The sequence below is a fragment of the Oryx dammah genome, unplaced genomic scaffold, assembly GCF_014754425.2.
Source record: "Oryx dammah isolate SB20612 unplaced genomic scaffold, SCBI_Odam_1.1 HiC_scaffold_28, whole genome shotgun sequence".
NCBI classification, from domain to species: domain Eukaryota; kingdom Metazoa; phylum Chordata; class Mammalia; order Artiodactyla; family Bovidae; genus Oryx; species Oryx dammah.
In genome coordinates this window covers 50,215,095-50,243,085 of record NW_024070212.1, presented here as the reverse complement: position 1 = coordinate 50,243,085, position 27,991 = coordinate 50,215,095, and the positions used below count along the sequence as shown (strand labels likewise).

The window sequence follows — 27,991 nt, the reverse complement described above, 5'->3', positions numbered from 1 at the left end:
CCCCTTTTCTGAAAATCTATTAAAGCCCTAACCTTAAGTTTCATTATACTCTTTATTAAAGGAGTATTCCCGGACTTTACATCGGTAACAGTTCCTTCCGACCGCCAGAGCCTTAGGGAAGAAACCCAACCCCCTTGCGCAATCTCCCAGAAGCAGATGCCACAGCGCCGAGGGCTTTACAGTGCGCATGTGCAACTGGAAGCGGCGAGGCGGGAAGTGTTGCGCAGGCGTGTTTGGCAGACTCGGAGGCGGCGACCCAACCATCTGGGAAGCCCCAGAAGCCGTATTCCTTTAAACCGTGAGTTTCCGACGGTTTGATCCATGGCGCGGGATTGTGAGGGATTAGGAACGAATTCTAGATTGTGATTTCCCTCTCGTCTCAGCTCAGTTACTCCCCCAGACCCTTGCGGATCCCCCTGACCCGCGGCGGGAATGTCCTGCGCCTGCGCACTAAGCATCCAGCTCGGTCTCGGGTCTGAGGGACTAGGTCTTTCCCCGCGGAGCACGCGGGCCGGGCTCTGGGAGGCATCCCATTTATGTCCCCCTTCTCTTCCGCCCGGCGCTCCCAAGACGTGCCGTTATCATTTCTCCACCACGTTGCACGGGGCCTTGGATAAACCTCCCGGCTCTCCTTTTCAGTAGTCAAAAAGTTCTCCTCCAACCCTCTTCCTCCAGGTCAAACCGTTTTCCACACTAAGGCCTCCCCCACCCGATTCGCTGCCTCTGCAGTTCCCGCCGCCGTCTGCCACCGGAGACTCCCCCGGTAGGCAGTTTTCCCTTCAGCCCCTGCCGGTATGTCTGGGAGGTGAAAGTGAAGCCCATGGAATCTTTAGAAATGGTTCACGGTTTTCTTTCCTTTGGGGATTTGGACAAAGGTGCGTTTTTAAGTGTTTGCTTTGGGGACAGTAGCATTTTTAGTGCTTAGTTCACTAAATGATTTAAACTTCTCATCTTCTCCAGTGTTCTGATTTTCACAGCTGCTTTGGTCCCCCTATGGACATGACCCTGTAGCTGGCATTTGGCACCCCACTTGGTTTGTGATGGAGCCTGCTTTGGGGATTCGGATGGATGAGCCAGGTGGCCGGTTTCAGGCGGATGGCTCATTAAAAAAACAAGAGCAGAATTTTAAACCACCAGGTATGTGTTTATTTCCAAAGACATGTAGGCAACAATTCTCTAATTTCCATTATTAAAAAAACAACCAAAACACTGAATCTTAAAGTGAGTTGTATGTTTATATAGGAATATTTTACGAATCGGTAAAACATAAGATCTAGATTTAGGATTGGATTGCATTTTAGAAGGATTGTAGTCCAGCCATGTCGTTTTACAGGTGAAGCTGCTAAAATCTAAATATTAGTGCTTGTCTAAGATCACAGTTTGTTGATAGCCAAACTAGAATTTCTCTTCTAGACCTGTGTTATTTCTATTCACCATATTGCGTTAAGCTTGAATTTAGAAATGGACATTGGAGGGACTTTCACTTAAGTATTCAAAGGTAGAATTCACTGACAAAAGTAAATGAAGTGTCTGTAGCAGTAATAAAGGATTGTATCTCAGTGTACATCAGGAAATGTTTGACTCTCACCCAGACCTTGAAATGAGAGTATCAAACAGTGCGTGATCTTGTACATTATAATGTGCACCTTTATTCCTGCTGTAGCACTGTGTCTGCAACACAGTAGACATTCAATAAATATTGATTAAATAGGAGTTCCAATTAACTGTTGACTTTTTCCCCCTAAAATGTAGCTAAATCTCCTTGTTCCATCTTTGTCTTAAGCATATTTAGTGCTTTTTTCAAAAATATTAATTTTGACTTTCTGTTCATGAGATATACCTATATACACACACACACTACAAAACAGACTTTAACTTGAACCCTGGAAAAATATGACATCCCGTGGTTCTGCTTTCTGACTAAAGCTTAACTCATCTTTGATGTTAAAGTACCCTATTTGATGAAAGTACCCTTTGATGTCCCTGTTTGATGAAAGCCACTATTATTCCAGTTAAAGTTTCTACACTTAAAACTTTACACTTAAAAGTTATTTTTGGCTTATGCTTTGTATTTGCTGCCCTCATCCAGTCCCCCAATTTTATCTTCCCATTCCCACTTTCATTCCCGTACACTTTGTTCCTGAATTACAGTGAAGTTTCTTACTTAAGCTGCCACCTTTCACTTCCTTTTTCATCTTCCAGTTCAGTTTGTACACTGCCACTAGAATAATCTTAAAATGCCACTTTCATCCAGTTTCATGGATACTCTCCCTCTTCCCCTCCTTTTTTTTGCAGTTACCTGTTTTTCGAGGTTCAGCTTTCCCTATGTCATTAGATACATACATTAACAGTCATTATATTATTATTCTTGTATTACTAAGCACTCTGTGTATCTTGCCTCTTCAATAATACTATAAGCTCCTTAAAGGCAGTATCTTGTATAGCTCCCGATGTACATTATGCATTAGGCAGAGTATATGAATAAATGAATCTGACTTGGCTCTAGCAAATGTTCAGGTAAAAGCTATTATTCTAATACTCTTCTGAAAATCTGCTAGGAAATAAAGGGTAAGGTGGATTTTATTCCAGATTTCCAAAGTTTTATAGCTTTTATGTCACAGAACATTGAACATTATAAACAGTACTTTTTATAATTTATAAAGCATGCTGAAATTGTATTCATATGGTTATTTTTTATTTGACCCTTAATAAAAAGCTAACATTATATCGAAAACATAACTTGAATAAGGAATAAAGCTGATGAAGTCCAGGCACATAACTGTTTCATGATCTAGTATGATTTCCCTTGATAGAACAACTTTTGAATGGAGGGTTTCTGTATATCTTTGTATTCCCAGAGCCTTACTCTGTTCAGCACATAGTAGGTACTTGAAAATATTTGAAGGCATGTTTTAATGCAGGGATATAAAGTAAAAATCTTAGTATAAGGGTACATAGTATGACCCTTTGTTTTGGAATATTGGTCAGCTTTTTATATAGTTACTTTTTTTCTGATTATTATACATGCTTAGAGAAGAAAATATATAAAGAGAATATGCCGCTGTCCAGGTGTTGCCACTGTTGACATTTTGTTACCTTTCCTTAGTTTTCCTGTGCATACAGAGATACATTAAAAAAAAAAAAAAATTGGATCCACAGCCAGTTTATTTCTAATCTCCATTTTTAACTTAGCAATATGTATCTTGAACATTTCTTAGTGTAATTAAATATTCTGTAGCTTAGACTGCCCAATGTTCCATTGCATGGTATGCTATAATTTATTCAATTGCCTTTTCTTACTGAACCTTTAGATTGTTTGCCATTTTTCCTGTTACAAAAAATGCTGCAATGAATGAAGTTCCCGGCATAGTTTATTCTATAATAGATATTATCTATAAATAGTAGATATATTTATAAATGATATCTATAAACAATAGATATTATTTCAACTATCAAAAGTTTATTCTTTCATATTTCCAGCAAGCTTTTTATTTTTTATTTTTTTGAGTGTCTACCATATGCCAAGTTTAGTAAGTGATGAAGATCTTTTCAGTGAAAGAGGAAACTCTATGTGCTCCTAATGTCTCCTCTATACTGTTGAACTGTATTGGAAGGCTTGCTTTTGGTGTGTTATGTGAATAGCTCTTAGCCCACACTTCTAAAGTGGATTATAGGTAACATCCTGGTTTGCCTGAAACAGTTTCAGTTTATGCCTGTTATCACAGTGTAATTATTAGTGCCCCCTTTCACTGTCAAGAGTGTCCAGTTTGGGTGATCTCCTTAAATTATGTGATCTTAATTTACATTTAATTATATATAAAACAGGTTACAGGAAGCATCATTTTAGGCAGTACATGAAGCCCCAGAATAAGTAAGACATATTCCTGGAGTATCAGTGTTACTCCATAGTAATTAAAAGCATTTCATTTATATGACAGATATTTCTTAAACCTCTGTTACATTTAACATAACACCTTGCTAGGTGCTAGTAATAAATCAGTTCATAAAACAGACAAAAAAAAAATCAATGCCCTCAATCTAGTGGATAGAGACAGAAAATAGATAAATACTATATTCAAAAGTGATTAGTGCAGTGAAAAAAAATGTAGCAGGGGAGGGGAGATGGTATTGGGGAGGAGACTGTGATTTTAGTAAACTGGTCAGAGAAGGTCAGTGTGGTTAACATTTTTTAACAAATAATGTTGTTTGTTTATTTGTTTTCGGCTGTGCTGGGTCTCCGTTGCTGCGCAGGCTTCTCTAGTTGCAGTGAGCCAGGGCTACTCTTCACTGCAGCGTGCCAGCTTCCCATTGCGATGGCTTCACTTGCTGCAGAGCACAGGCCCTAGGTTGCTTGGGCTTCAGTAGTTGCTGCTCCCAGGCTCTAGAACACAGTTGTGGCGCACAGGCTTAGTTGCTCCGTGGCATGTGGGGTCTTCCCAGACTGAACCCCTGTCTTCTGCATTGGTAGGCAGATTCTTTACCTCTGAGCTACCAGGGAAGCTCTAGTATGGTAACATTTGAACCAGGACTTGAAGGTGGTGAAGGAGGGAGCTATGCGTATATCTGGGGAGGAGCATTCCAGGCAGAGCAATCAGCAAGTGTGAAGGCCCTAAGCTGGGAGTGTGCTCGCATTTAGAAATAGCTAGGAGGTCATGTGACTACAAGGAGATGAGTGATGAGCGTGAAGTCAGAGAAGACGGAAAGGAGGTAGTTCTTTGGCTTTTATGTGGAGCAAGATGTGAAACTATTAGTGGGTTTGGGCAAAATAGCGATATGGTGACTTATGGTCACTCTGGCTGCTATGTTACAAATAGATTATAGGTCCTCGAGGGTGAAAGCAGGGAGTATAGTTAAGGAGGCTGTTGCTTTGACCAATTTAGATCTATTATGAAACAGGAAAATATTCACTTAAAAAATTTCAAAACAGAAGCCTAGATCTTCATTTAAATAATATTTAACAGTTTAAATAATATTTTAGTTTGTGGACTTTTCAGGGTCTTTCCCCAATCCTCAAAGTGTATTTTCATTGGTCTCTGATATTCACTGGTCTCTGCCTTTAGTAGTATTTTCTAGCTTTTGACATGAATACTGTCTTCCAAGATCAACTCTTATCTCCCACTTCAGAATCTGGGGGTTTTTCCACACTGGGGATTTTTCATTCGTTTTGTCAGGAAGTTTTTCCGTTCAGAAACATCAAAGTTGTTCTGCAAGCAGGAAACCTTCGTATAATCATAATTTGAATTTTGTACAGATGGGTAACTGCATAGTAAGTGCTGGTGGTATGGAAGCACATTGAGTTTGCATAGTCATTCACATGGCTTGTGCATTACAGTATTTTCTTACTACTTATATTTTCTTTCTAGTTATTTCTAACAGCTAACCAGCGTCTCTACTACTAACTGCCAGCTCATGTTTATGCAAAGGGAGGTTCTGAACATGGAACTCATAGAAAAGCCATAGCATGTTGTAGTTGGAAGGTGAAGTTCATCTAATTCAGCTCCTTTGTTTTACAGGTTAAAAACCTGAGCACTACTGTGGTTTAATGATAGGAGTTGAATCCAGATTCTTTAGATTTCAGTGTCTATATCAGCACTGTCCAGTAGAACTTTCTGCAATAACAGAGATGTTTGTATGTTGTCGTATGTGGCTAGTGTGACTGAGGAAGTTAATTTTTAATTTAAATTTATTTAATTTTGATTACTTAAATAGCCATATGAAACTGTATCATCCTACTACAAAGCTATGGGTGTTATTAATCATGTACATACAACAAAGCATACACACAAACACTTTAATACATTTAGTAATAAAAAGACCACAAAAGGTTGTTAAAATATTTCATCATGCCTAAATACTGTTGATTGTTAAGATAGACCATTATCTTATGTACTGCTCAGAAATGCTGCCAGTTATACTGTGACACAAGGCTTTTCCTTATCGCTAGAATTTTTTTTATATACCTACTGGAAGAGTTCTTTTAGCTGTAACTAGACAAATTATATATCTCTAGTACATACATGAAAAGGACAATAAACATTTTGGATCTATCTCTTCTGAATCACTGTTTGTATTCAGAGTCATTGATACCCTATTTTTTCCATCCTAGTATTGTTCTTATATATTAGTGATGCAGAATTTCTTTGAAGAATTCATTTAAAAAAAAAAGCCATTGTTAATGGGTTCTTAAGAGCTCAGTTATGTGGAGCTAGCCTATGTTTGATTTGTACTTCATCACCTCTACAATTCCTCCCTACAGTCATTTGGCTCTTAAGGGTTAAATGTGAATGTTCCTCTGATTTTTAAAATTTTCTCCAGGTTATTGACACCTATTCTGTAAGTTTTGATGCTGACCAACCACAGTTGTAAGTTGCATCCCAATTTGAGAGTTGTTAAAATTGTGTCTTACAATCAAAGAAATGTTATAGCAAACTGAACATATTTTAGTGCCCTTTCATGATGCCTTTTCTGTGACACTAGAACTTGAAGTTGGTTGGACTTGACACTCATTAGACATGATTATAATTGACTGTGGCAACTATGACTGCTAGAAAGCCAGCTTTCCCCCGAGGCCTTGGTTTTGGTTTCCAGAGTGAAGGAGTGTGGTAGCTAATAGTGAAGGGATTTCTGTTGTCTTTGGCTTCACTCTGTTGTAACTTATAAACTTCTGCTTTTTTTTTTTTTCTGCAGCTGTCTGAGTGACCATAATGATAGTAAAAACTCATTCATTCAACGAATGTGCCAGACAGCGTTCTAAGAGCTGAGTGCTTTGTGAATTATACAGACAGGGAGCCTGTACTGATGGAGCTTATATTCTAGTGGGAGGAGGCAGACAGCAAACAGTTAAATAAACAACATGATTTTGTAGCAGATAAGAACTCCAAAAGACAATTAACAGGGTAAAGTGGATAATGGGAGGAGTGCTAATTTAAGTAGGATGTCAGAGGAAACTGAGGATTGATCCTAGCCAATGTAAAGTTATAAGGGAAGAGGATTTCAAGCCAGGGGAACAGAAAGAGGAAAAGCCCTAAAGAAATAATGTTACTAATCATAACCACCACCACAAGAATCACCAGTATAATTTATTTAATATTTACCAGTGTCAGACATTGTGTTAAAAGCTGTGCTTGTGTTTTGTATATTGTATTTTAATCCTCATAGTATTTCAGCAGCATGGGTACTATTATTACCCCATTTCCTGCAGATGGAGAAACTAAGGCTTACAGATAAAAGCTGTTTGCTTTAGAAAGGTCATACCAGCTGGAGCCAAAATTTTGATTTAGACCTGTCATCTCCAAAACTGGTTCACATAATTACTGATATATTGCCTCTTGTAGTATTGAAATCCATGAAGCTTTTCCAGTTCACCTGCACAGTAGATGGGAAGGTGTTTTAGTTGTTTAGTCTACAAGTTGTGTCTGACTCTTTGTGAGGGTAATTTAAATAATTTAAGTAAGTTCTTTATGTTACTTAGATGGAGTGATAGAGTAGAAAGACTTCTGGATTAGGTCTTCTTGGCCTCTTATTTAATTTTCACCTCTTAGTAGTCTTCCCCTCAGATTTATCTTCCACTTGTCATCTTCCTGCTTAATAACTTTACACGGCTCTTATTTGCATCCTGCCTTTCCTTTTGAATTTTATCAACCACATTCAATTTTTATCTTCTCTCCTACTCTCCCCTCCCTCCACAGTAATCCTTGCCTTTTTCTTTTTGCTTGTCTTTGCATACATAGTAGTTCCTTCCTAAAATGCCTTCTTGTACAGTTCTCTACTTGGTAAATGCTTCAAAACACAGGTTAACTGTCACCTGAAGCTTCCAGACACCTTCAGAGATGTTCATTCCCCTCCCCTTCTACCTAGTAATATGTATGAGTATGTGTGTGCTCAGTGGCTCAGTCATGTCAGACTCTGCAACTCTTCTAATATTACAATTAAAATCTTGTATTAAAAGTGAGCTTTTAACCTCTGTCTTTTCCACTAAACTAAGCTTCTAGACAACAGGAGCTTCACCAACTTTGTTCATTTGTATTTTAATACACCAATTGCTGGGTACTTTTTAAAACACAGTGTTAAATGAGTGGATCTATAGACTTGTCAGCAATACCTCTGTGAAACTGGGCAAGTGACTTAACTTCCCTGAATATGGTTTCCTTACCTGAAAGACCAGGATCATTATGTCTGTTCTCCCAGTATCACAGTGCTGTTATACAGATCTGAAAAAATGCTGTATCTGAAAAGATAATACATGTGTAGGTACTTTGAAAATATCTTAAACTGTTGCAGATGCAGAGTGTTGTTATAACTTTAAAAATAGCTAATGCTTGGCCTAGATATTGTAATAAAATCTGAGGACTCTTAAGTATGTAAATCTTTATATCCAGTAATTTATCACATTTTGAATTATTTCCTTTCTGTATTTTAACCATGCAGGCTTTTGCAAAGACCTTATATTTATTTAAAAGTAATGATTTATCTGCTTTCAGGATATAGGATACTACTGGTAATTGGGACAATTTTTAAAGAATATTTTTTAACATTCCTGATACTTTTTAAGTAGAGCTTCTTTCTAGGATATACTGTGAATATTCAATATATAAAACTTTTCCAAGCCTGTAAGATTTTGCATCTTTGGAGGAAGGAAATAGTTTTCAAGAAAATTGCGTTGTGTCCTTGTCATGCCATCTAGTGATCGCAGCTCAGATTGTTTAGTTATTTTTTAAACTTAGCTTGTTCGTTGTGTTGTACTCTATACAGTGACAGTATGTCTGTCAGAATGTAATTTTAGAGTAGCAGCAGTTGGGTATGAGTGATTCAGTTACTTTTCAGTTTTGTCTGTTCCTTCAAGAGGTGTGTGAGTTAGAGCAATTTGATGGGGTTTTAGTCTTATAATTTTAAGGTTTATTTTAGTTATTTTTGTTTGTAATTAACGTAAGGTAACATAGTATTTATGTTTTAGAAATTATTTTGAGACATTTTAACCTAAGAAAATATAAAATATACTCATTAATTGTAACTGAATTCTTTTTTGCCTTGACAGGTGTTAAAAAAGATATTGAGAAACTTTATGAAGCTGTACCACAGCTTGGTAATCTGTTTAAGATTAAGGACAAAATTGGAGAAGGTAATTTGGGTATATACTTTATTATCTTTATAAGCTCTTTTCCCCTCCTGTTTTCCTTTGTATGATCTTGATTTTCATTATTATTTCTTATTGGAAAAATACCCCTTTTAAAATATGAAGACTATGGTTATATTACTAATTGGCATAACTTTTCTTTTTTCCTTGGAAATAAAGGAAGAATAAATAAATACTTACAGTAAAATGAACAGTCCTATTTGAAACTTTATAATTTTATATTATTAAAAGTATTGATATCAATATATAAATAACTATTGATGATAATTATCTATAAAAAATAAAAAGTTTAAGATTTAAGTGGGGGCATTTGATCAGGGAAAGCCAAATCTTTTTTTCTCTTTTTCCATTGCAGTTAGGAAGAATTAAACATATATGAAACCTAAGATGGCAAGTTGATGAAAATAAACTGGTACAATATTTATAGGATGGTCAGTGTTTACATAAATACCATTCAGAGACACAATCATATTGACTGAATGAAGGCCAGATTTAGCAGACAGATGTGAAGGGAATGAGAAGATAAAAGATAATAGAATTTTTGGTGACTGTATTGAGAGATAGAAAATAAAAACTTAGTAAAAAGAAAAAAACCAACTTCCATTTCTTCATTGTTTGGTTTTCACAGTTAAGTGTCAGAGAAAAGGCTGAGTTAGTGAGTGCAGAGAAATTAGAAGATGAGATGATTTGGGATATAAGAACTCATGTCTCCTTCATTAGCAGGGTTCTTTACCACTGAGCCACCAGGGAAGCCCTCTGATGTCCTCCTAACAAATAGCTAACTATTCTTGGGGAGGCAGAGGGTTGGAGTGTGATCTGAGGCTAATAAGTTTGAAAATTACAGCATGTATAGTGCCTTTTTGGTTATTTATGATGTACTTCAATACATTAAAGGTCTAGAAAATTTTGTAATGAGAAATCTATCAATTTATTTTAACTCAGTATTTCTCAAATTTAATTGACCACCCAATCTTTTATTTTTTTTCTGTTCAGTTTCATAGTAAATTTTATTTATTTATTTATTTATTTATTTTTATTTTACTTTACAATTCTGTATTGGTTTTGCCATACATTGACATGAATCCACCACGGGTGTCATGGTAAATTTTAAAGTTTAAAAAACTTTTTAAAATGAAAAATGTTGTAGGTTTTCCTCTTCTTAGATTATTATAATTTTTATTTCTAACAGACCTGAATCCAAGTCTAAAGATAGTAATTTCAAATGGTAATATTGTAGAAAGGTAGATACTTATTGGAATGGGTCATACCATAGAGATACCAATATTTTATGCTGATCCAATCAAACAGATTTACTGTATAGCTTTACTTAACTAATATATCACCTAAAGAAGTGACACCAGTTAAGAATGTATTAAAAATTAAAAATAAATTCCATTTATTAATACAAATGTATTTGCTTTTTTTGTTCAGTATCATTAGAATATTAATGATAAATTATGATAATTTTAGTTTCCAAACAGTTTTTAAGAATTATTTTAGCATTGTCTCATAAACACTTTTAAAAGCCAAACATTAAAAGATTCTAATAAATTGTTTTGCAGGCACTTTCAGCTCTGTTTATTTGGCCACAGCACAGTTACAAGTTGGACCTGAAGAGAAAATTGCTCTAAAACACTTAATTCCAACAAGTCATCCCATAAGAATTGCAGCTGAACTTCAGTGCTTAACGGTGGCTGGGTAGGCAACTGCTGTATATGATTTTTAAGATTTTTAGATATTAATAGATAGCTCATAGGGATGATGAGATTGTCTGTGAATTAAACATATTCTTCAGTCGGGTGTTTACAGTTTGCTGGCCCTTTTCCTCTAATCTTGGAATGGCTAGTGAAGTTTATATTAAGTGTTAGGGTGGATTTCCCTTGAGGTTCAGCTTGACTTCTGTTCTCTTAGGACTTCTTCTGATTTTCCTACCAAATCATAGACCTTGTCTTCCATGGTCTAAAATGTGGGGAACTCATATTTCACATCTCCCTAGATATTAACAGCTTCATTTCTTTTTTTATTTTGAACAACAGAATCTTCTAGCGTGTCTTTGTCATTGGTGTCTCTCTACTAGGTCATTCCTGTCAACACAGACACGTAATGTAGTATCTCTTATCCTCCCTGCACCTCTGTCCCTCTTGCAGCTACTCCATCATTTCTTTGCTCCCCTTCACAGCTAGACTTCTCAGAAATTAACCTGCACAATCCTGTTTTCACTTCCATACCTCCCTTTTAACTACACAGACACACACATACACACACAGACACACACGAGTGAGGCTACTCTCTGTGCTAAACTGAAACTATTAATCCTTTAGAGTCAGCCCTGACTTCATTTTGCCAGTTCCTTTTTCTGTTCACATGAACTCCTGGCAGTGTTTAGTGTAACTGATTTGAACCTTTGTCTTTAGACTTCTCTGCTGCTATTTATTCCTCAATTTCTCCCTGCTTTCCTTGGCCTTCATTTTCGGTATCTTTTGTCAGTTCTTCCTCTTCTGCCTGACCCCTAAATGTTGGAGTTCTTCCGTACTTGATCCTGGGCTTTCTTTCTCTAGGCTTTCTTAAGTGGCATCATGTATTCCACATGGGTTTAAATACATAGTAGTGATTCCCACAAGTGTATATAACCTCAGAACTCGTATTTATATATAAACTCATGTTTATATATAAAAATTTATATATATATATAAAACTGAGATTTATATATCTATATATATGTGTATCCACCTGCCTATTTGACATTTCTATTTGGGTACCTAATAAACATCTCAAACCTAGTACACCAGAAAGTAAATTTTAATCCACCTTCATTGGCCCCCAGAATTACCTATTGCCACAATCTGTTTCATCTATCCATCTCAGCAGATGGCACCATAGTCTACCTAGATACCAAAGCCAGAAATCATCACACTCAGTTACTCCATATCTCTCCTAGTCCACATCCATCATCATGTCCTGGCAGTTTTGCCTCCCAAATACATCTAAAATCTCATCCATATCTGTTTACCTTCTCAACTGCTGTCTTAGTCCAATCCTCGATTACTGCATAGCCTGCTTCTTCTCTTCCTCTCTTAAACCCATAGTCAAAGTACAGCCAGACTGATCCTTAAAATATAAAAATATGTATGTATATAATTCAGATTGGATACTGTTAGTTCCACTAATTGTTCAATGTTTTCTCAATGTTCTTTGAAAAATATCCAACTTTATCAGTCTTTCTACTTTCTTCACTGTGCCCTAGTTTCTCTAGCTCCTCAAATTTGAGTCAGGAGCTTTCTCATTTCAGGGCCACTCCCCATACTGCTTCCCTAACCAGGAAGACCCCTGCCAGTCTTTGTATGCTGACTCCTTATGTTTCTGCCCTGAGCAACAACAGTATCACTTCAAAGTGATCTTTGATTTAAATTAGATCCTTTTTTTTTTCATTGTCAGGACCGTTTGATCTCTTTTAAAATCCTTATATTTTGTCATTATTTGTTACCATGTTTATTATCCATATTGTCCACTAGATAGATAGTAAAGTTCATGAGGGCAGAAATCATGTTAATTTTAATTCACCATCACATCCTTAAATGTCTAACATAGTGTCTGTTGATTAACAGGGCACACTAAGTATCTGTTGAATGAATGAACATGCTGTCTGTTTATTATAGAAGACAGGAGAATAAAGTGGCTACTGTAAGGCACCTACCTTCTAGTACCCTGAATAAGATTATTCCTTTTTCTATACTGTAAACAACTCCTTCTACAACTTTTTCTTTCCTAGTTCTTCAGCAATGTACATGCTAAAGAAGTCTACCTGATCCTGTTTCCTTTCTAGCTCCCATACTGGTTTTTATTTTTTTATTTGACAGTTACTTCAGAAAAACTGTCTTTATGTTCTGATTCTATTGTATTCTGTTTTTCCTCCTTAAATCCTGTTTGACCTCTTCTTTTCCACTTAAATTACTTTCTGAAAATTAGTTAATTCCACTTTGCAGTAAATTCCTCTTTGCCAGAATGAAAGCCTTTCCTCAGTCCTTATTTTCGTTGACCTCTTTACTGATCACCCCTTCCTTCAAAACTTACTTGTGGACATTCCTGTCTGGGCTTTCTGCCCCTTCTTCCTTATTTTGCCCTCCAACTTGAGATTTTTCCAAGGCTCAGTTTTCTCTCATAATTTCACAACTTTAGGTATCACTTATCTATAATACAGTCACTGACTTACACTTGACTTCTCACTTAAGATGTAGTCTTGTATCTAGATATCTTTATCAAATTGATGAGGTTTTAGTTTTAATGCTTTTTCCCCCCGTTTTCTCTACATGCTTTGTTGGTATCTGTGTTGTTTTACTCAGACTCAAAACCATGGAAATTGGTTTACCCTGTTTTCCTCATTTTTCTATGAAGTAGTGTGGTGGTTAAGTCTAGGTCTGGAGCACACTGCCTGAATTCAAATCGTGGCTTCATGACCTGCTAGTTTAGTTACCTTGGGGAAATTCTGTAGCCTCTCTGGTCCTCAGTGTCCTTATCTATTAAAAAAAGGGGAGAGGGGGGAATAATAGTACCATCCTTATAGGGTTGTTGTGAAGGTTATTTGAATTGTTGATCACTATGATTGATCGATTAGATCAGAGCTTGGCATGTAGTGAATGTTCAATAATTATGAGCTATTTTTAATTGATATATTTATTACTGTTATCATCCTATCTCTAAGTCTTGTTAATTCATTTTTATTAGTCATCGTTTCCTTCTCATTCTGTCACTTCCCCATTTAAAGCTATAATTACCTTTGTTTTTGAATTATAACCTCATAACTGATGCTGTTTTTGTTTAACAAAAAAAAAAACTTCAGTTAAGTGAGTAGACTATCCTATATGGTGATGGCTTTAAGTTAGTTTCCTGGTGTTATTTATATATTGCTAAAATTGCATTTTTTAAAAAAACTTCATAAAGTTTCAGTTCATTTGACCTTTCCTCCAAAGTTCATTGTGCATTTTTCCACTAGGGGGCAAGACAATGTCATGGGAGTTAAATACTGCTTTAGGAAAAATGATCATGTGGTTATTGCTATGCCATATCTGGAGCATGAGTCCTTTTTGGTAGGTTTTAATATTTCTTGAATTTTTATCAGCTAAATATTTCATTGAAAACAATCTTATAACCTTATTCATAACTTTATTTTAGGACATTTTGAATTCTCTTTCTTTTCAAGAAGTACGGGAATATATGTTTAATCTGTTTAAAGCTTTGAAACGCATTCATCAGTTTGGTATTGTTCACCGTGATGTTAAGCCCAGCAATTTTTTATATAATAGGCGCTTGAAAAAGTAAGTATGGAAAGTTACCAGAAAATATTTATACTTGAATGAATTTGTGCTATGGGGTCCATCTCTTTGACTTAAAACATACCACAACAACCATGCACAGATTTTTCTGTTTTAGATTTTCACTGTGGTTCGGGAAGGAAAATACCCTCTAGGAGAAGATAAAATTGTGTTAGTAAGACAGTATACATCATTAGATGTGCCATGGCTCAGTGGAAATAGCTAAGAGACTTAGAAAGGGTCTAGTTTTTTTTAAACATTACACATTTTTCTGGGCTTCATTTTAGTAAATGAGGGGATTGGCCTACATCATAGCCAATTTCCTATTTCAACACTAAAAGTTTTGCGTTTTTTATTTTCTTCTGGTGATGGTATACATAGAGGCATTGTAAGCTGGCAACTTAACAACTGCTGTTTATACAGTGGATCATATTGAGTATAGTAAGGAAAATAGAACCATATCCTCTTTTCTTGGGCTTCTGTACTCCTGACTTTTAAATTTAGACCATGATTTTTAATTTATTTTTATTTTATTTTTATTTTAAACTTGTTTAATTAAAAATTATCTGCTATGATGCCATCTCTGCCACCATCAGAGAACAAAGGATCATGTTTACATCTGCTTTCCTTGTCTGCACAAGCCATTGGAAGAAGGGGAGAAAAGATGTTTTCTCTGTGTGGGAGACATCTTTCCTTAATTTTCAGTAGTTAGCCATTAAATTGTCTAAGACAAGTTTTACCTTGTCTGTAAAACTTAACTTTTCTTTCTTCAAGAATATTTTAAATCCTTAATTTATCACCAGAAGATTTACAGTTTCTGTGTGAATGTGGTTTGAGCATATTATGATGTTACTAAGCTTTCAATGTTACAGAGAAATAAAAATGCTTATTTTTGTTTCATAGGTATGCCTTGGTAGACTTTGGTTTGGCCCAAGGAACCCATGATACTAAAATAGAGCTTCTCAAATTTGTCCAGTCTGAAGCTCACCAGGAAAGCTGTTCACAAAATAAATCCTATGTAATCACCGGCAACAAGATTTCATTGAGTGGCCCAGCAGCACCTAAAGAGCTGGATCAACAGTCTACCCTAAAAACTTCTGTTAAAAGGCCCTACACAAACGCACAAATTCAGACTAAACACGGAAAAGATGGAAAGGTTCTACCTATTTGATTTCTTAAGTACCAGTACAGTTCTAGAAATGTACTCTGTCCAACAGAGGGAGTTCTAATTCTAGGATGATACTTGCAACTAAAAAATACATATATATATGTTGTTTATACTTGTTATATATTCAGTTTGTTAGATTTCACTGAGATTTATAATGGATTGTTTTATGATTTGAAAACTGAAAATTTTGTTTGGTAGATTTATAATGTCTTTGTCACTACAATTGTATTATATAACAAAAATGGAAAATAATAAATTTACCCCTGCATGCGTAAAGTTTATATTATCCTTTTTAAAAGAAAAACATTAGTTGTAGAGGAAAAAAATTCTGAAGTGTCTATCTCCATTTTAGCTGCACAGCAACATGTAACATCCATGCAGGTGGTTTTATAATTTTTCAGTTATGTGTATTTGTGGACTGTGTTAACACTGTATGACAGTTAAGAACTCTGTCTAGACTATTTTCTCCTTTCACAGAAGTGTTTTGGTGCCTGAGGATGACTTGGATGCAGCTGCTTTTGTTTTATGTCACTTTAACTCTCTCAAAACTATGGCAGAGTACAGCTGGCAGAAAGTGTTACAGATATAATCCTTCTTTTCCTTGTTTTTGTTGGTATTGTAGGAGGGATCTGTAGGCCTTTCTGTCCAGCGCTCTGTTTTTGGAGAAAGAAATTTCAATATACACAGCTCCATTTCACATGAGAGCCCTGCAGTGAAAGTAAGTAATGTAGCTTAATAGTGCAATCATCAGTCAGTGTCACACTGGAGAGAATTTAGGGAATGGCTAGATTAGGTTTTATTATCAGTAAGTTATTAAGGTTTTTTTTCTTTAGCAGAAGGTGTTACTGCTTTGAACATCTATCTAGTCAGTGCTTTCATTTGCTCCAGGTATGAACTTTTCTAGTGGAATTTTTCATCATTTTTGATTAGCTGCCTATTGTTGCTCTTTCTCTAAGGGAACATTTAGGCCGTGTCTGAATGACTTTATCTCTCATTGGCTGGAGTTGTAAGCTCCCAACAACTAACACATTTCTGATACACAGTTGATGGTGTAAAGATGTTTGTAAAGTTTACAAAATTTTCATCAATGTTAAATGGTTTTAAATGGACTTAAGATATCCTGTAGCAGCTAGATAGCATGAGCAACAAATTAAAACTGATTTTAGCTGATGTAATTGTGCAGTTTACAGTTCTGAAATGGAGTTAGACACTAGAACGTAACTGTTTTATACTTTTGTAACATTTCAGGGAAAGTTCTAATAAAGTGCAATTCAAATATTCACCAAACTAGGACCAGTTAGTAAATTTTTATGTTTACTCAACACAGAAACCTAAAAAGGCCTTAAATGTTTTGATAGGCAAGTGTTTGTTTACATTCCAACAGCCTGTTCAGCAGTTTTGAAAGTTATACTTCCCCTATTGCTTTTACTGTTACTAGCATCGTGTTAAATGTCATGAAAATAGAGACTATGACTTTTCTTTTACAGCTTATGAAGCAGTCAAAGACTGTGGATTTACTGTCTAGAAAATTAGGAACAAAAAAGAAGACCATTTCTACAAAAGTTATGAATAGTGGTGTGATGAGGAAAACTGCCAGTTCTTGCCCAGCTAGCCTGACCTGTGACTGTTACGCAACAGATAAAGTTTGCGGTATTTGCCTTTCAAGGTAATGTGTTTTGATGGTGCTGTAAAACCACCAGTATGGTGCCAGACAAGATTGATTTTGATGGACAATTGATATAAGTGAGTGAAAAGGAAAAAGGCGGTCCTGTGAACAGCACAGGCACTAATACAGATAAGTACCTTGAAGAGTAGATGACAGCTGTTGTCATGCTTGTCCCTTTACACACATGTGCTCTTTGGGAAGCATATTTGCTTTTACATGAAATGGTTTTGTAGCGGTAGGGATAGCTCTTTTGAAACTTCAAAATTGCATGCTTTACTTTGGTGATTTAAGCTTATCTTCTTTTCTTTATTCCTGCCTGTGTAGAGTAACCTGAACCAAATACTAGAACTCTTCTCTCACTCCCACCTCCCAACTCTTTTGCCACACATGAATTCCTTTTTTCCATTCAGGACTTTCATTCATGAGCTTTTCCTGATTAACTCAAGTGTATAAGTGAACAAGTATCTCCATAATTAATCACACCAAACAGAAATTTTTTTATATCCCAGAGTTCCTGTTTTATTCTATTTTTCCGTTATGACTCTTATCCTACACTACCTCTTTTTATGTGTGAAAGTACCCTGAGGCCCTTCTGAAATAAGCCCTGGGAACTGGTGTGTAGGGAGAGGCCTATAGAAGCAAAATCTAGGATTTTCATCCCACTGGGTTATCATTTGCTTTATAATAACTTTTATTTATATAGATGTCAAAGTAGAGTTTACTGTGAACTAAACTGATGAGTGTTATATTTTTGGTCTTAAATAATTAAACTTATTTCATCATCATAAGGCGGCAACAGGTTGCACCCAGGGCAGGTACACCAGGATTCAGAGCACCAGAGGTCTTGACGAAGTGCCCCAATCAAACTACAGGTATGTTGCACCAGAAATACAGAATCCGGTTAAATTGGTTGCCATAAATTTCATCTTATGATTTTTGTCTACTTATGACTAAATTTGAGCTCTTCTGCTTTTAACTAAATTATATAAGTGGTTCAAGCAGTGTGATCAGAGAAGGCAATGGCACCCCACTCCAGTACTCTCGCCTGGAAAATCCCATGGATGGAAGAGTCTGGTAGGCTGCAGTCCATGAGGTCACTAAGAGTCGGACACAACTGAGCGATTTCACTTTCACTTTTCACTTTCATGCATTGGAGCAGGAAATGGCAACCCACTCCAGTGTTCTTGCCTGGAGAATCCCAGGGACACAGGAGCCTGGTAGGAGGCTGTCTATGGGGTTGCACAGAGTCAGACACGACTGAAGCGACTTAGCAGCAGCAGCAGTGTGACATTCCCTTTCTGAGATAGTATTATTAGTGAAATCTAGTGTTGCCTTTTTTTTTCCCCCAATAGATTGCATTCTGCTTATCTATTTATGAGATGATTTAGAAATAATTTAACATTACCTTTGTGGGGGGAGAAGTTGTATTTAGTAGTCTTTGCTAACTTAAGACTTGTAACTTTTTGTGTTTGTCTAATACCTCAAAATTCTTGTGTGACACACATGATTGTGTGTTTGATTAAAAAATTTTTTTGTTATTGTGAAAACAGTATAATAGTGTTAAAGAGATTTTTTTAATTTATTTATTTTTTATCAAAGGATAATTGCTTTACAGAATTTTGTTGTTTTCTGTCAAAACTCAACATGAATCAGCCATAGGTATACATATATTCCCTCCCTTTTGAACCTCCCTCCCCATCCCACCCCTCTAGGTTGATACAGAGCCCCCGTTTGAGTTTTCTGAGCCATACAGCACATTCCCCTTGGCTGTCTGTTTTACATATGGTAATGTAAGTTTCCATGTTACTCTTGCCATTCATCTCACCCCCTCCTCCTCCCCTCTCCCCATGTCCATAAGTCTATTTTCTATTGCTGTTTATCCTTTGTTGCCCTGTAAATAAATCTTTCAGTACCATTTTTCTAGATTCTGTATATATGCATTAGAATACTGTATCTTTCTCTTTCTCACTTACTTCACTCTGTATAATAGGTTCTAGGTTCATTCACCTCTTTAGAACTGACTCAAATGTGTGCCTTTCTATGGCTGAGTAATATTCCATTCTGTATACGTACCACAACTTCTTTATCCATTCATCTGTCGATGGACATCTAGGTTGCTTCCATGTTCTAGCTATTGTCAATAGTGCTGCATTGAACAGTGGGATACCTGTATCTTTTTCAGTTTTGGTTTCCTCAGGGTATATGCCTAGGACTGGGATTGCTGGGTCATATGGTGGTTTTAGTCCTAGTTTTTTAAGGAATCTGCATACTATCTTCCATAGTGGCTGTATCAATTTACATTCCCACCAGTAGTGCAAGAGCGTTCCATTTTCTCCACACCCTCTCCAGCATTTATTGTTTGTAGACTTTTTGATGATGGCCATTCTGACCAGTGTGAGGTGATATCTCATTGTAGTTTTGATTTGCATTTTTCTAATAATGAGTGATGTTGAGTGTCTTTTCATGTGTTTGTTAGCCATCTGTAGGTCTTTGGAGAAATACCTGTTTAGGTCTTTTCCCCACATTTTGATTGGGTTGTTTGTTTTTCTGTTATTGAGTTGTATGAGCTGCCTGTATATTTTGGAAATTAATCCTTTGTCAGTTGTTTCACTTGCTATTATTTTCTCCCATTCCAAGGGTTGTCTTTTCACCTTGCTTATAGTTTCCTTTGCTGTGCAAAAGCTTTTCAGTTTAATCAGGTCCCACTTGTTTACTTTTGTTTTTATATCCATTACTCTAGGAGGTGGGTCATAGAGGATCTTGCTTTGATTTATGTCATTGAGTGTTCTGCCTGTGTTTTCCTCTGAGAGTTTTATAGTTTCTGGTCTTACATTTAGGTCTTTAATATCTTTGTGTATGGTGTTAGGAAGTGTTCTAATTTCATTCTTTTACATGTAGCTGTCCAGTTTTCCCATCACCATTTATTGAAGAGGCTGTCTTTGGCCCATTGTATATTCTTGGCTCCTTTGTCAAAAATAAGGTACCCATAGGTTCATGGGCTTATTTCTGGGCTTTCTATCTTGTTCCATTGGTCTATATTTCTGTTTTTGTGCCAGTACCATACTGTCTTGATGACTTCGCTTTGTGGTATAATCAGAAGTCAGGAAGGTTGATTCTTCCAACTGCATTCTTTCTCAAGACTGCTTTGGCTATTCAGGGTCTTTTATGTTTCCATATGAATTGTGAAATTATTTGTTCTAGTTCTGTGAAAAATGCCATTGGTAATTTGATCCCTATCAAATGCATTAAATCTGTAGATTGCATTTGGTAGTATAGCCATTTTCACAATGTTGATTCTTCTTACCTAGGATCATGGACTATCTCTCCATCTGTTTATGTCAACTTTGATTTCTTTCATTAGTGTCTTATAATTTCCTGTGTATAGTTCTTTTGTCTCCTTAGGTAAGTTTAGACCTAGATATTTAATTCTTTTTGTTGCAATGGTGAGTGGGATTGATTCCTTAATTTCTCTCTCTGATTTTTCATTGTTGGTATATAAAAATGCAAGTGATTTCTGTGTATTGATTTTGTATCGTGTAACTTTGCTAAATTCACTGATTAGCTCTAGTAATTTTCTGATACTATGTTTAGGGTTTTATATGTACAGCATCATATCATCTGCAGACAGTGAGAGCTTTACTTCTTCTTTTCTGATCTGGATTCCTTTTATTTCTTTTTCTTCTCTGATTGCTGTAGCTAGGACCTCCAAAACTATGTTGAAAAAGAAAAAAGTCTGTAACCTGAAAGAGTTGTCCTGGAGCAGGAATCCAGAAAACATCTTATTGAATAGATGAATCCTGTTATATTCACTTATATTATGGACTTTACAGAAATGTATTCATTGATTGTGGGTTTATTCTGTGCTTTCTAATGACCTAAAAAAATGAATAAAACTATCTGCTTCCACTCTAGTCAGGACACACTCTCAAATAACTATAAAGTAACTGTTAAGTATGGTTATAAAACTTTATACAGAGTATTTAGGGATACTTAATGAAAAAAGCTGAGCACCAAAGAATTGATGCTTTTGAACTGTGGTGTTGGAGAAGACTCTTGAGAGTCCCTTGGACTACAAGGAGATCCAACCAGTTCATTCTAAAGGAGATCAGTTCTGGGTGTTCTTTGTAAGGAATGATGCTAAAGCTGAAACTCCAGTACTTTGGCCACCTCATGAGAAGAGTTGACTCATTGGAAAAGACTCTGATGCTGGGAGGGGTTGGGGGCAGGAGGAGAAGAGGACGACAGAGGATGAGATGGCTGGATGGCATCACCAACTCGATGGACGTGAGTTTGAGTGAACTCCGGGAGCTGGTGATGGACAGGGAGGCCTGGCCTGCTGCAATTCATGGGGTCGCAGAGAGTCAGACACGACTGAGCCTCTGAACTGAACTCTCCTTATCTGAAGGGATTATGGAAGGAAGTTCATGGGAGAGAGAACGTCTGAAAAGAGAATGAATTGGAATTGGGGATTTCGTGGGCAGAGGAACTCAAGAAATAGCATGGTCATACAGGAATCAGTAAAAGTTTAGTGTTGCTAGAATGTATGATGAAAGTCAAGGAGTGGTGAGAAACCAACCTGGAGAGAGGTAGACAAGTTTGGATCACAGTTGTTACATGGTTTAGACTATATCCTGTAGGTTTTGGAAAGTTATTCTAGGGAAAAAGATGGTAATAATTGTATTCTAGATGGATCATTCTGGCAGGTATGCAGAGAGGAGGTGTGTGCAGGTCCAGATGAGAGGTGGTGAAAACCTGAACCAGGGCATTAATAATAGGAATGAACAGAAAGTGAAGAATTGGAAAGGCAGCCAAGCTTGATAGATAATTGGATGTGGGACTTGGGTATGAGCTGGTGGGGAAAAGGCATCCAGGATGTTGATCAGATTTCTAGCTTGGGAGATTCGAATGGGTACCAGTAACCAAGGGAAGGGGAGAATAAAGAAGTAACGTGTTCAGGGAAAGATAAAGATGACTGGGGTCATCATTGATTTGAGATGTTTGTAGAAATCCACACAGAGATGTCCAACAGAATAAAAAGTAAGTGAAGTTCAGGGAGGTCTGGACTGAGTAAAAGGTATTAATAATTGAAGCTGTGAAGTGGATGAAGGGCCAGTCAGGGAGAGTATACACGATAGAAGTTGAAACTCTGGGGAAACTCAGCCCTTACGGCTTGAAGAAAACATTGAAGGAGAAGGCAGAGGTACAGAGGAAACCAAGCAAGTCTGATGATGCAGTGGTCAAGGGGCTGGTGATACTGGGAGTTCAACCATTAGGAGAGAAGAGATCCCTAAATATGAATTTTTTAATGAGTTTCTTCACATGAGGCTGAGCTGGTCTTAGTCATAACTGCAAGAACTACAGAGATTAAAGTTTCCACAATAAAAGTTAGGGTTAGCATCTGGCTGAAGATGAACTTCTAATGTTTAATACTTTTCACTAACGTGAAACACTCTCAGTACTATGCTGTGTAACTCACGGGGTGCATTCAATTTTTCTTTCCTATGTAGCTACTTTGGATGTATTTTGATGTTATAAAATGTGCATTCACTTAGTGATAAAATGTCCTTTTAAACTTAACCAACTCTCATATTGCTCAAGAAAGGAAATACTGTATTTTGCATTAAGGATGTTAGACCAGGGATTCTCAACCTTGAAATTACATAAAAGCACCTGAGGAACTTAAAAAACTGATGCCTAAGCCCTGCTCCAGCACAATTAAATCAGAACCTCTGCGGAGATTGGGGAGGGCATCAGAATTCTTCTAAGGTTCTTAGAAGTTTAAATGCACAGTAAAGATTGAGAGCTACTGATGTAGAAGTATTATAGATTGGGGATTTTTTCTTTTTAAGTGTGTTTTCTGTTACAGCAATTGACATGTGGTCTGCAGGCGTCATATTCCTTTCTTTGCTTAGTGGAAGATATCCATTTTATAAAGCAAGTGATGATTTAACTGCTTTGGCTCAAATTATGACAATTCGTGGATCCAGGGAAACTATCCAGGCTGCTAAAACTTTTGGTAAGCAGTTTTATATTATAGAATGAAACACATACCTTTGCTAATCTCCTGCAGATCACTTAATAAATTATTACAAAATTCTCTTTACAAATAAACATGTCCTTTGTTCGTAAAGTTCTCTGGTGTTAGTAACTACAAACTATGGGACACTCCTTTGGGACAAAATTTCAGGCAACCCACCTCAAAAGTAACTGGGCTGCCTTTTGCCCAGCCCCAGAATCAGTGTGCCTTAATCAAAGTTGCATATCAAAATTATCAGAGGAACTTCAGGAAATACATATACTGGTCTCATCCCACCTTTTCCTGGAAAATATGATTCAGAAAAATGTTATACATAGAAAGGGTTGACGTTTGTTAGTTTGAGAAAACAAGTAATTTTGACCAAGAGCTATTTCTGAGTAAGAACCATTGCAAAAATGATTATCCATCCGAGTGGCGCGGTCTTATCTACCAGGAAAAGTCTGGCGCTTGTGGTCCTGCAGCAGAGTCAGTCTACAACCTTGTACCTTATTGGAAACTGTTGGGTTAGGCGAAAAGTTCGTTCGGAGTTTTTCCCAAAACCCAAAAGAACCTTTCAACAAACCCAGTGTTACAAGAAAATTTTATCTGAGAGTAATAGAGTGAAGTATGGCATACATACTTGGGAGATGGAACCATAAAGGAAAGCAAGATTGTTACATCAGAAATTGTGTTCTTGCATGAGTATGTTTTTCAGTTGGTTGAGAAAATGATAGCTTCTATCTTCAAAGAGTTCAGAGTCTAGTAGGTGAGACAGACAGATATTACAATACAGGTTACAATACAGGTTACAATACAGAACTGCAAAAGTAATAATAGAAGTTGTCACAGGATACAACAGAGGCTTAGAATGATCAACTCTCTGAGAGTGTCAGGCCTCATAGAGGTAATAATGCTTGAACTGAGTGGTGATGCAAGTGGGAGTATTCTGGGCATAGGGATGGAGGGGGTGCAGGGCATCCTCATCAAAGACAGGAAACGTGGTCAGAAACATGTAGAAGCTTGGAAGGGGAAGAGGGAATGGGAACTGCAGCTGACTAAAGATTACAGAATACGATGAAGCTGAAGATTTTGGCCGAGTCAAGAGAGTCCTTTATGTTACTTATTAAGGCACTGTTTTCTACTTACCATCTCCCACTTTATGAGTTGACCTTCAACTACATGATGTAAAACACAACTAAAATATAGCACATGGTGCTCTATCTTCCATTCAGTGTAAATATATGCACAAAGCAAACAGTTGGACTTGCATGTTTCTCATGGGAGAGACTTCTGATATATTCAAATGATAAGATATATGTATATTTTTTCTCTTTTAGGCAAGTCAATATTGTGTAGCAAAGAAGTTCCAGCACAAGACTTGAGAAGACTTTGTGAGAAGCTTAGAGGTATAAATTCTCACACTCCTAAATTAACAAGTGATATACAGGAGTGCAGTTCTCATGACCCAGCTTTTTCAGAGAAGACAGAAAACCGTAAAATTGTTCACTGCTTACAGACACCTCAAGCACAGCCCTCAGGGAGTTCATCATATGAAGGTGGCAGCAGTGGCTGTGGGGGCAATTTTGAGGCGTCTACGACCAGTCTAGAAGGCTGGGATGAGGTGCCTGATGAAGCCTATGACCTGCTTGATAAACTCCTAGATCTGAATCCAGCTTCAAGAATAACAGCAGCGGAAGCTTTGTTGCATCCGTTTTTTAAAGATATGAGTTTATGATTATTCTTTAATGTTTATTATTGTGTATTGTGAGGTAAAGTAAAAAAGAGTTATTTGTAATAGCCATAAATTCTTGATGAGAGACCAGGTCAGGGTGAATAATTTATTTAATATTTGCTCTCCTAGCAGATTCTAAAATACAGATTAAGATGACTTAAGTTCCCTAGGATAGTTCTTGGACTGACAAAATGAACTTTTTAGATCTACCCAGGTAGAATCAGATCTTTCATTTACCTAATTGTTTGTCACGGCCATCTGCAGAAATAGGAGCAGTTTTAGCCTGGTACATAGGGCTTCAAGGTATGAGTCTTGAAATTGAGGGTTGTGACAGGGATTAAAGACTTCAGTGAGTCAAAAACCTTCAAGTTTACTGTTTTTTTTGAGCTATATGTATTTCTGGAAAACTCAACCCATTGCTGGTCCTCTAATTATTCTGGAGGTAGAGAAGATAATTTCCTTTTTCAGAGGCATGTATTATACCTTTTATGAACACTAAAACAATGAGAGAATATTGGGATATTACTTAAAATTGAGTTTTATTTATTCATTTTTTAATATTTTTTTGTGTGAATTGCCATGTTTTTCTTAATGGTTTCTCTCTTGATTTTTCTGCCTTCTCTACCCACATCTAAAACACATTCTCCTTGGAAATTTTATGGTGCTTTCCAAGGCTTCTGGGTACTTTGTTAAATACCGCCTGTGTTCATAGTTGGGAAGTTAAAATAATGTGTTGATAAAGGGAAGCTGTGGGACCAAGGTAAAGATTCAGAGTTCAAAATGCTTTTCTTTTTCTCTGAATATATATGGTTTTTGCATTCTATCGTAGATATAATTAGGTAGCTGCTAAAAGGAGAGTGAACACAGAATTGACAATGTTATTGGAGATTCCTCCTCTGCCTAGAGCCATTCAGATCTCTCTATCCTATTTTGAGTAAGTCGGTCCTGGTCAGAGGAAGACGCTTCCTAGAGTCTTGGGTGCATTGGAAAGAGTGCTAAATGAAGTAGGCAAAGTAGAAAAGGAACTAAGATAGAGGTTTATGTATTGTGACATACAAAATTACATGTATATATATATGTGTATATCAATGACAGCATGTCAGATTTACTAAGGGAATTGAGTCTAGGGGTAAAGGTCTGCTGAGAAGTTTCCCACTTGGTAGTCACAGAGTATAATACAACTTAGGGGGATTTAACATTCATTTTGTTGTTTTGAGCATTTAAGTTAGTTTGCCATAATCCCTATTCCATTTGGCAAGTATTATACTTGTAGACCATGGTTATTGATCTGCTGTCTTCTAATGCTTTAGTTTTTTCTCTTTAAAAGAAAAGAATGTTCTTGAATTTGTATGTTTAATAAAGTCATCCTCGTATTTTTTATGTCAGTGTCAGACTACTCATTTGAAAAATGCATTTTTTTTTTTAACAGTATTGACCTCTAGGTACATTTTCCTTCTGGCATTAATGAGTTCTCTCTCAAAGAAATAATAGGTAATAGATTAGCAAATGTAGACCTGACTCAAGTAATTTATGAAAGATAGATTATTTTTTATAGAAATGTGGTTCACAATCAACATGTTCTCAGAAAATTAACAGGAAGAAAAATTTACTAAAAATGCAAGTAAGGAGACATTCTCTAGAAAGTTTAATATGCAGGGTTATTGTTTCAACTTTCCATTAATGTCTTTTGAATAGAAAAGTTGAAACATTTGACTTTTAAGAATAGAATTTGGTTGTTATGCAAGGGAAGGAAAAGGGAGCTATCTTCTGAAAGATATGCAGTGTTACAAATTAGTTCTCAGGGAATTTCAATCCAACTAGATAATGTTGCCTCAATTTTGGCTGTTTTGTGGATAAAGATTAGCAAAGAGCTTCTCATATTCTTCAGGTTTTTCAGCCTTCTGAAGACTATTTTATAATCTGAGACATCTCCCTAAAAGATATTAGACAGAATAGTCATTTCTAGGGAAAGACTGAGAAGATAACTAGTTAATGCCATTTCCTATTATTTTGTAAGTTCCCAGAATATTCAGCTATTTTTCATTGTCAGCTTTTTAAAATTCTTATTGCTCAGACTCTTGAGATAAAGCTGTTATGGGTATTTTCATCTAATAAGCCATAGACATTTAGAACTATTAATGTAACAGGCTACAAGTATTGGTTTTCGAAACAGGCTGCAGCTCTCCAGCATTTTTAATGAAACTTTTCCTTATAAGGAGATGCTTATGGTTGTCTTAATGACCTAAATGAAAATGTGGCTCAAGAATGGTTATTCCAAAGAATTAAACTTAGTTTATTTCAAAATCAGAACAAAAGTCATCAAGTGATGTTGTTAATCTGTTTCTGGCATCAGCGTTTTAGCAACAAAATGGTGTTACAGATGTCAGAATGTTGATTGCATGAAATCTTGAAACCCACAAAACTCGTAGGCTTAGGTTTTAGTAATTTCTGCTGTTTATGTAATTTCAGCCCTTCGCGTCACCGAAAAGTTATTTATCTTAAGAAACTGTGGCCAAATTTGGCGGGTAATGCTGTCTGCCAGTGTCTGCAGATGGATTGTTTCCGCCTACAACTGTGCGTGCTGTCTGTGGTCTTTAAAGAACACTATCTAACACCAGGAAGAAATGTCAGTTGTCTGTTCAGATTTTTTTCCTATATTCTTAGAACTGATGTTGCCATTTCCTAATTTTGTCAAATTGTGTGTTTGAACTATCTTCCTTTCTTGAAAGGTGGGTATTATCACCCATGTACTAGGTAAGTAATCAGAAGTAGTTAATGCTGTGTCAAATTACAGCAAGAGTTTCAACAAAGTAACCACAAAGGTCAGTGCTAAGGCAAGTATATAGTAAATAGTGACATTTTAGAGATCTGAAGTGAAAAGCCATGATCTTTGAAATGCAGTTTCAGGTTGGGTGAGAAAATTATAAAAGTGAAGTTCAGAACAAAGTGACTGCAGAATAGTTTGTG

At 36.4% G+C, this 27,991-nt stretch overlaps 1 protein-coding gene across 4 annotated transcripts; it reads left to right on the top strand.

Annotated features, from left to right (window-relative positions):
- Positions 1-180: 180 nt before the first annotated feature.
- On the top strand, positions 181-26,404 carry CDC7 (cell division cycle 7). Of its 4 annotated transcripts, none has more exons than XM_040232338.1 (13): positions 181-298; positions 676-875; positions 961-1,137; positions 9,035-9,118; positions 10,696-10,831; positions 14,124-14,217; positions 14,303-14,445; positions 15,346-15,598; positions 16,233-16,328; positions 17,098-17,276; positions 18,066-18,148; positions 23,143-23,292; positions 24,630-26,345. In XM_040232338.1, the coding sequence occupies exons 3-13, from the start codon at positions 1,041-1,043 to the stop codon at positions 25,025-25,027; spliced, it is 1,713 nt and encodes a 570-aa protein (XP_040088272.1). In that variant the 5' UTR covers positions 181-298; positions 676-875; positions 961-1,040; the 3' UTR covers positions 25,028-26,345. The 4 variants fall into 4 exon arrangements, with proteins under 4 accessions (XP_040088272.1, XP_040088271.1, XP_040088274.1 ...); XM_040232340.1 differs by having other exon boundaries at positions 202-298; positions 978-1,137; XM_040232337.1 differs by lacking the exon at positions 676-875 and having other exon boundaries at positions 189-298; positions 24,630-26,404.
- Positions 26,405-27,991: the final 1,587 nt, after the last annotated feature.

Coding starts and splice junctions, on each gene's coding strand:
- CDC7 (XM_040232337.1), top strand. CDS start 1,041: ATGGAGCCTGCTTTGGGGATTCGGATGGATGAGCCAGGTGGCCGGTTT. Junction 14,218..14,302: donor TGGAGCATGAGTCCTTTTTG/GTAGGTTTTAAT, acceptor ACTTTATTTTAG/GACATTTTGAATTCTCTTTC. Junction 23,293..24,629: donor CCAGGCTGCTAAAACTTTTG/GTAAGCAGTTTT, acceptor TTTCTCTTTTAG/GCAAGTCAATATTGTGTAGC.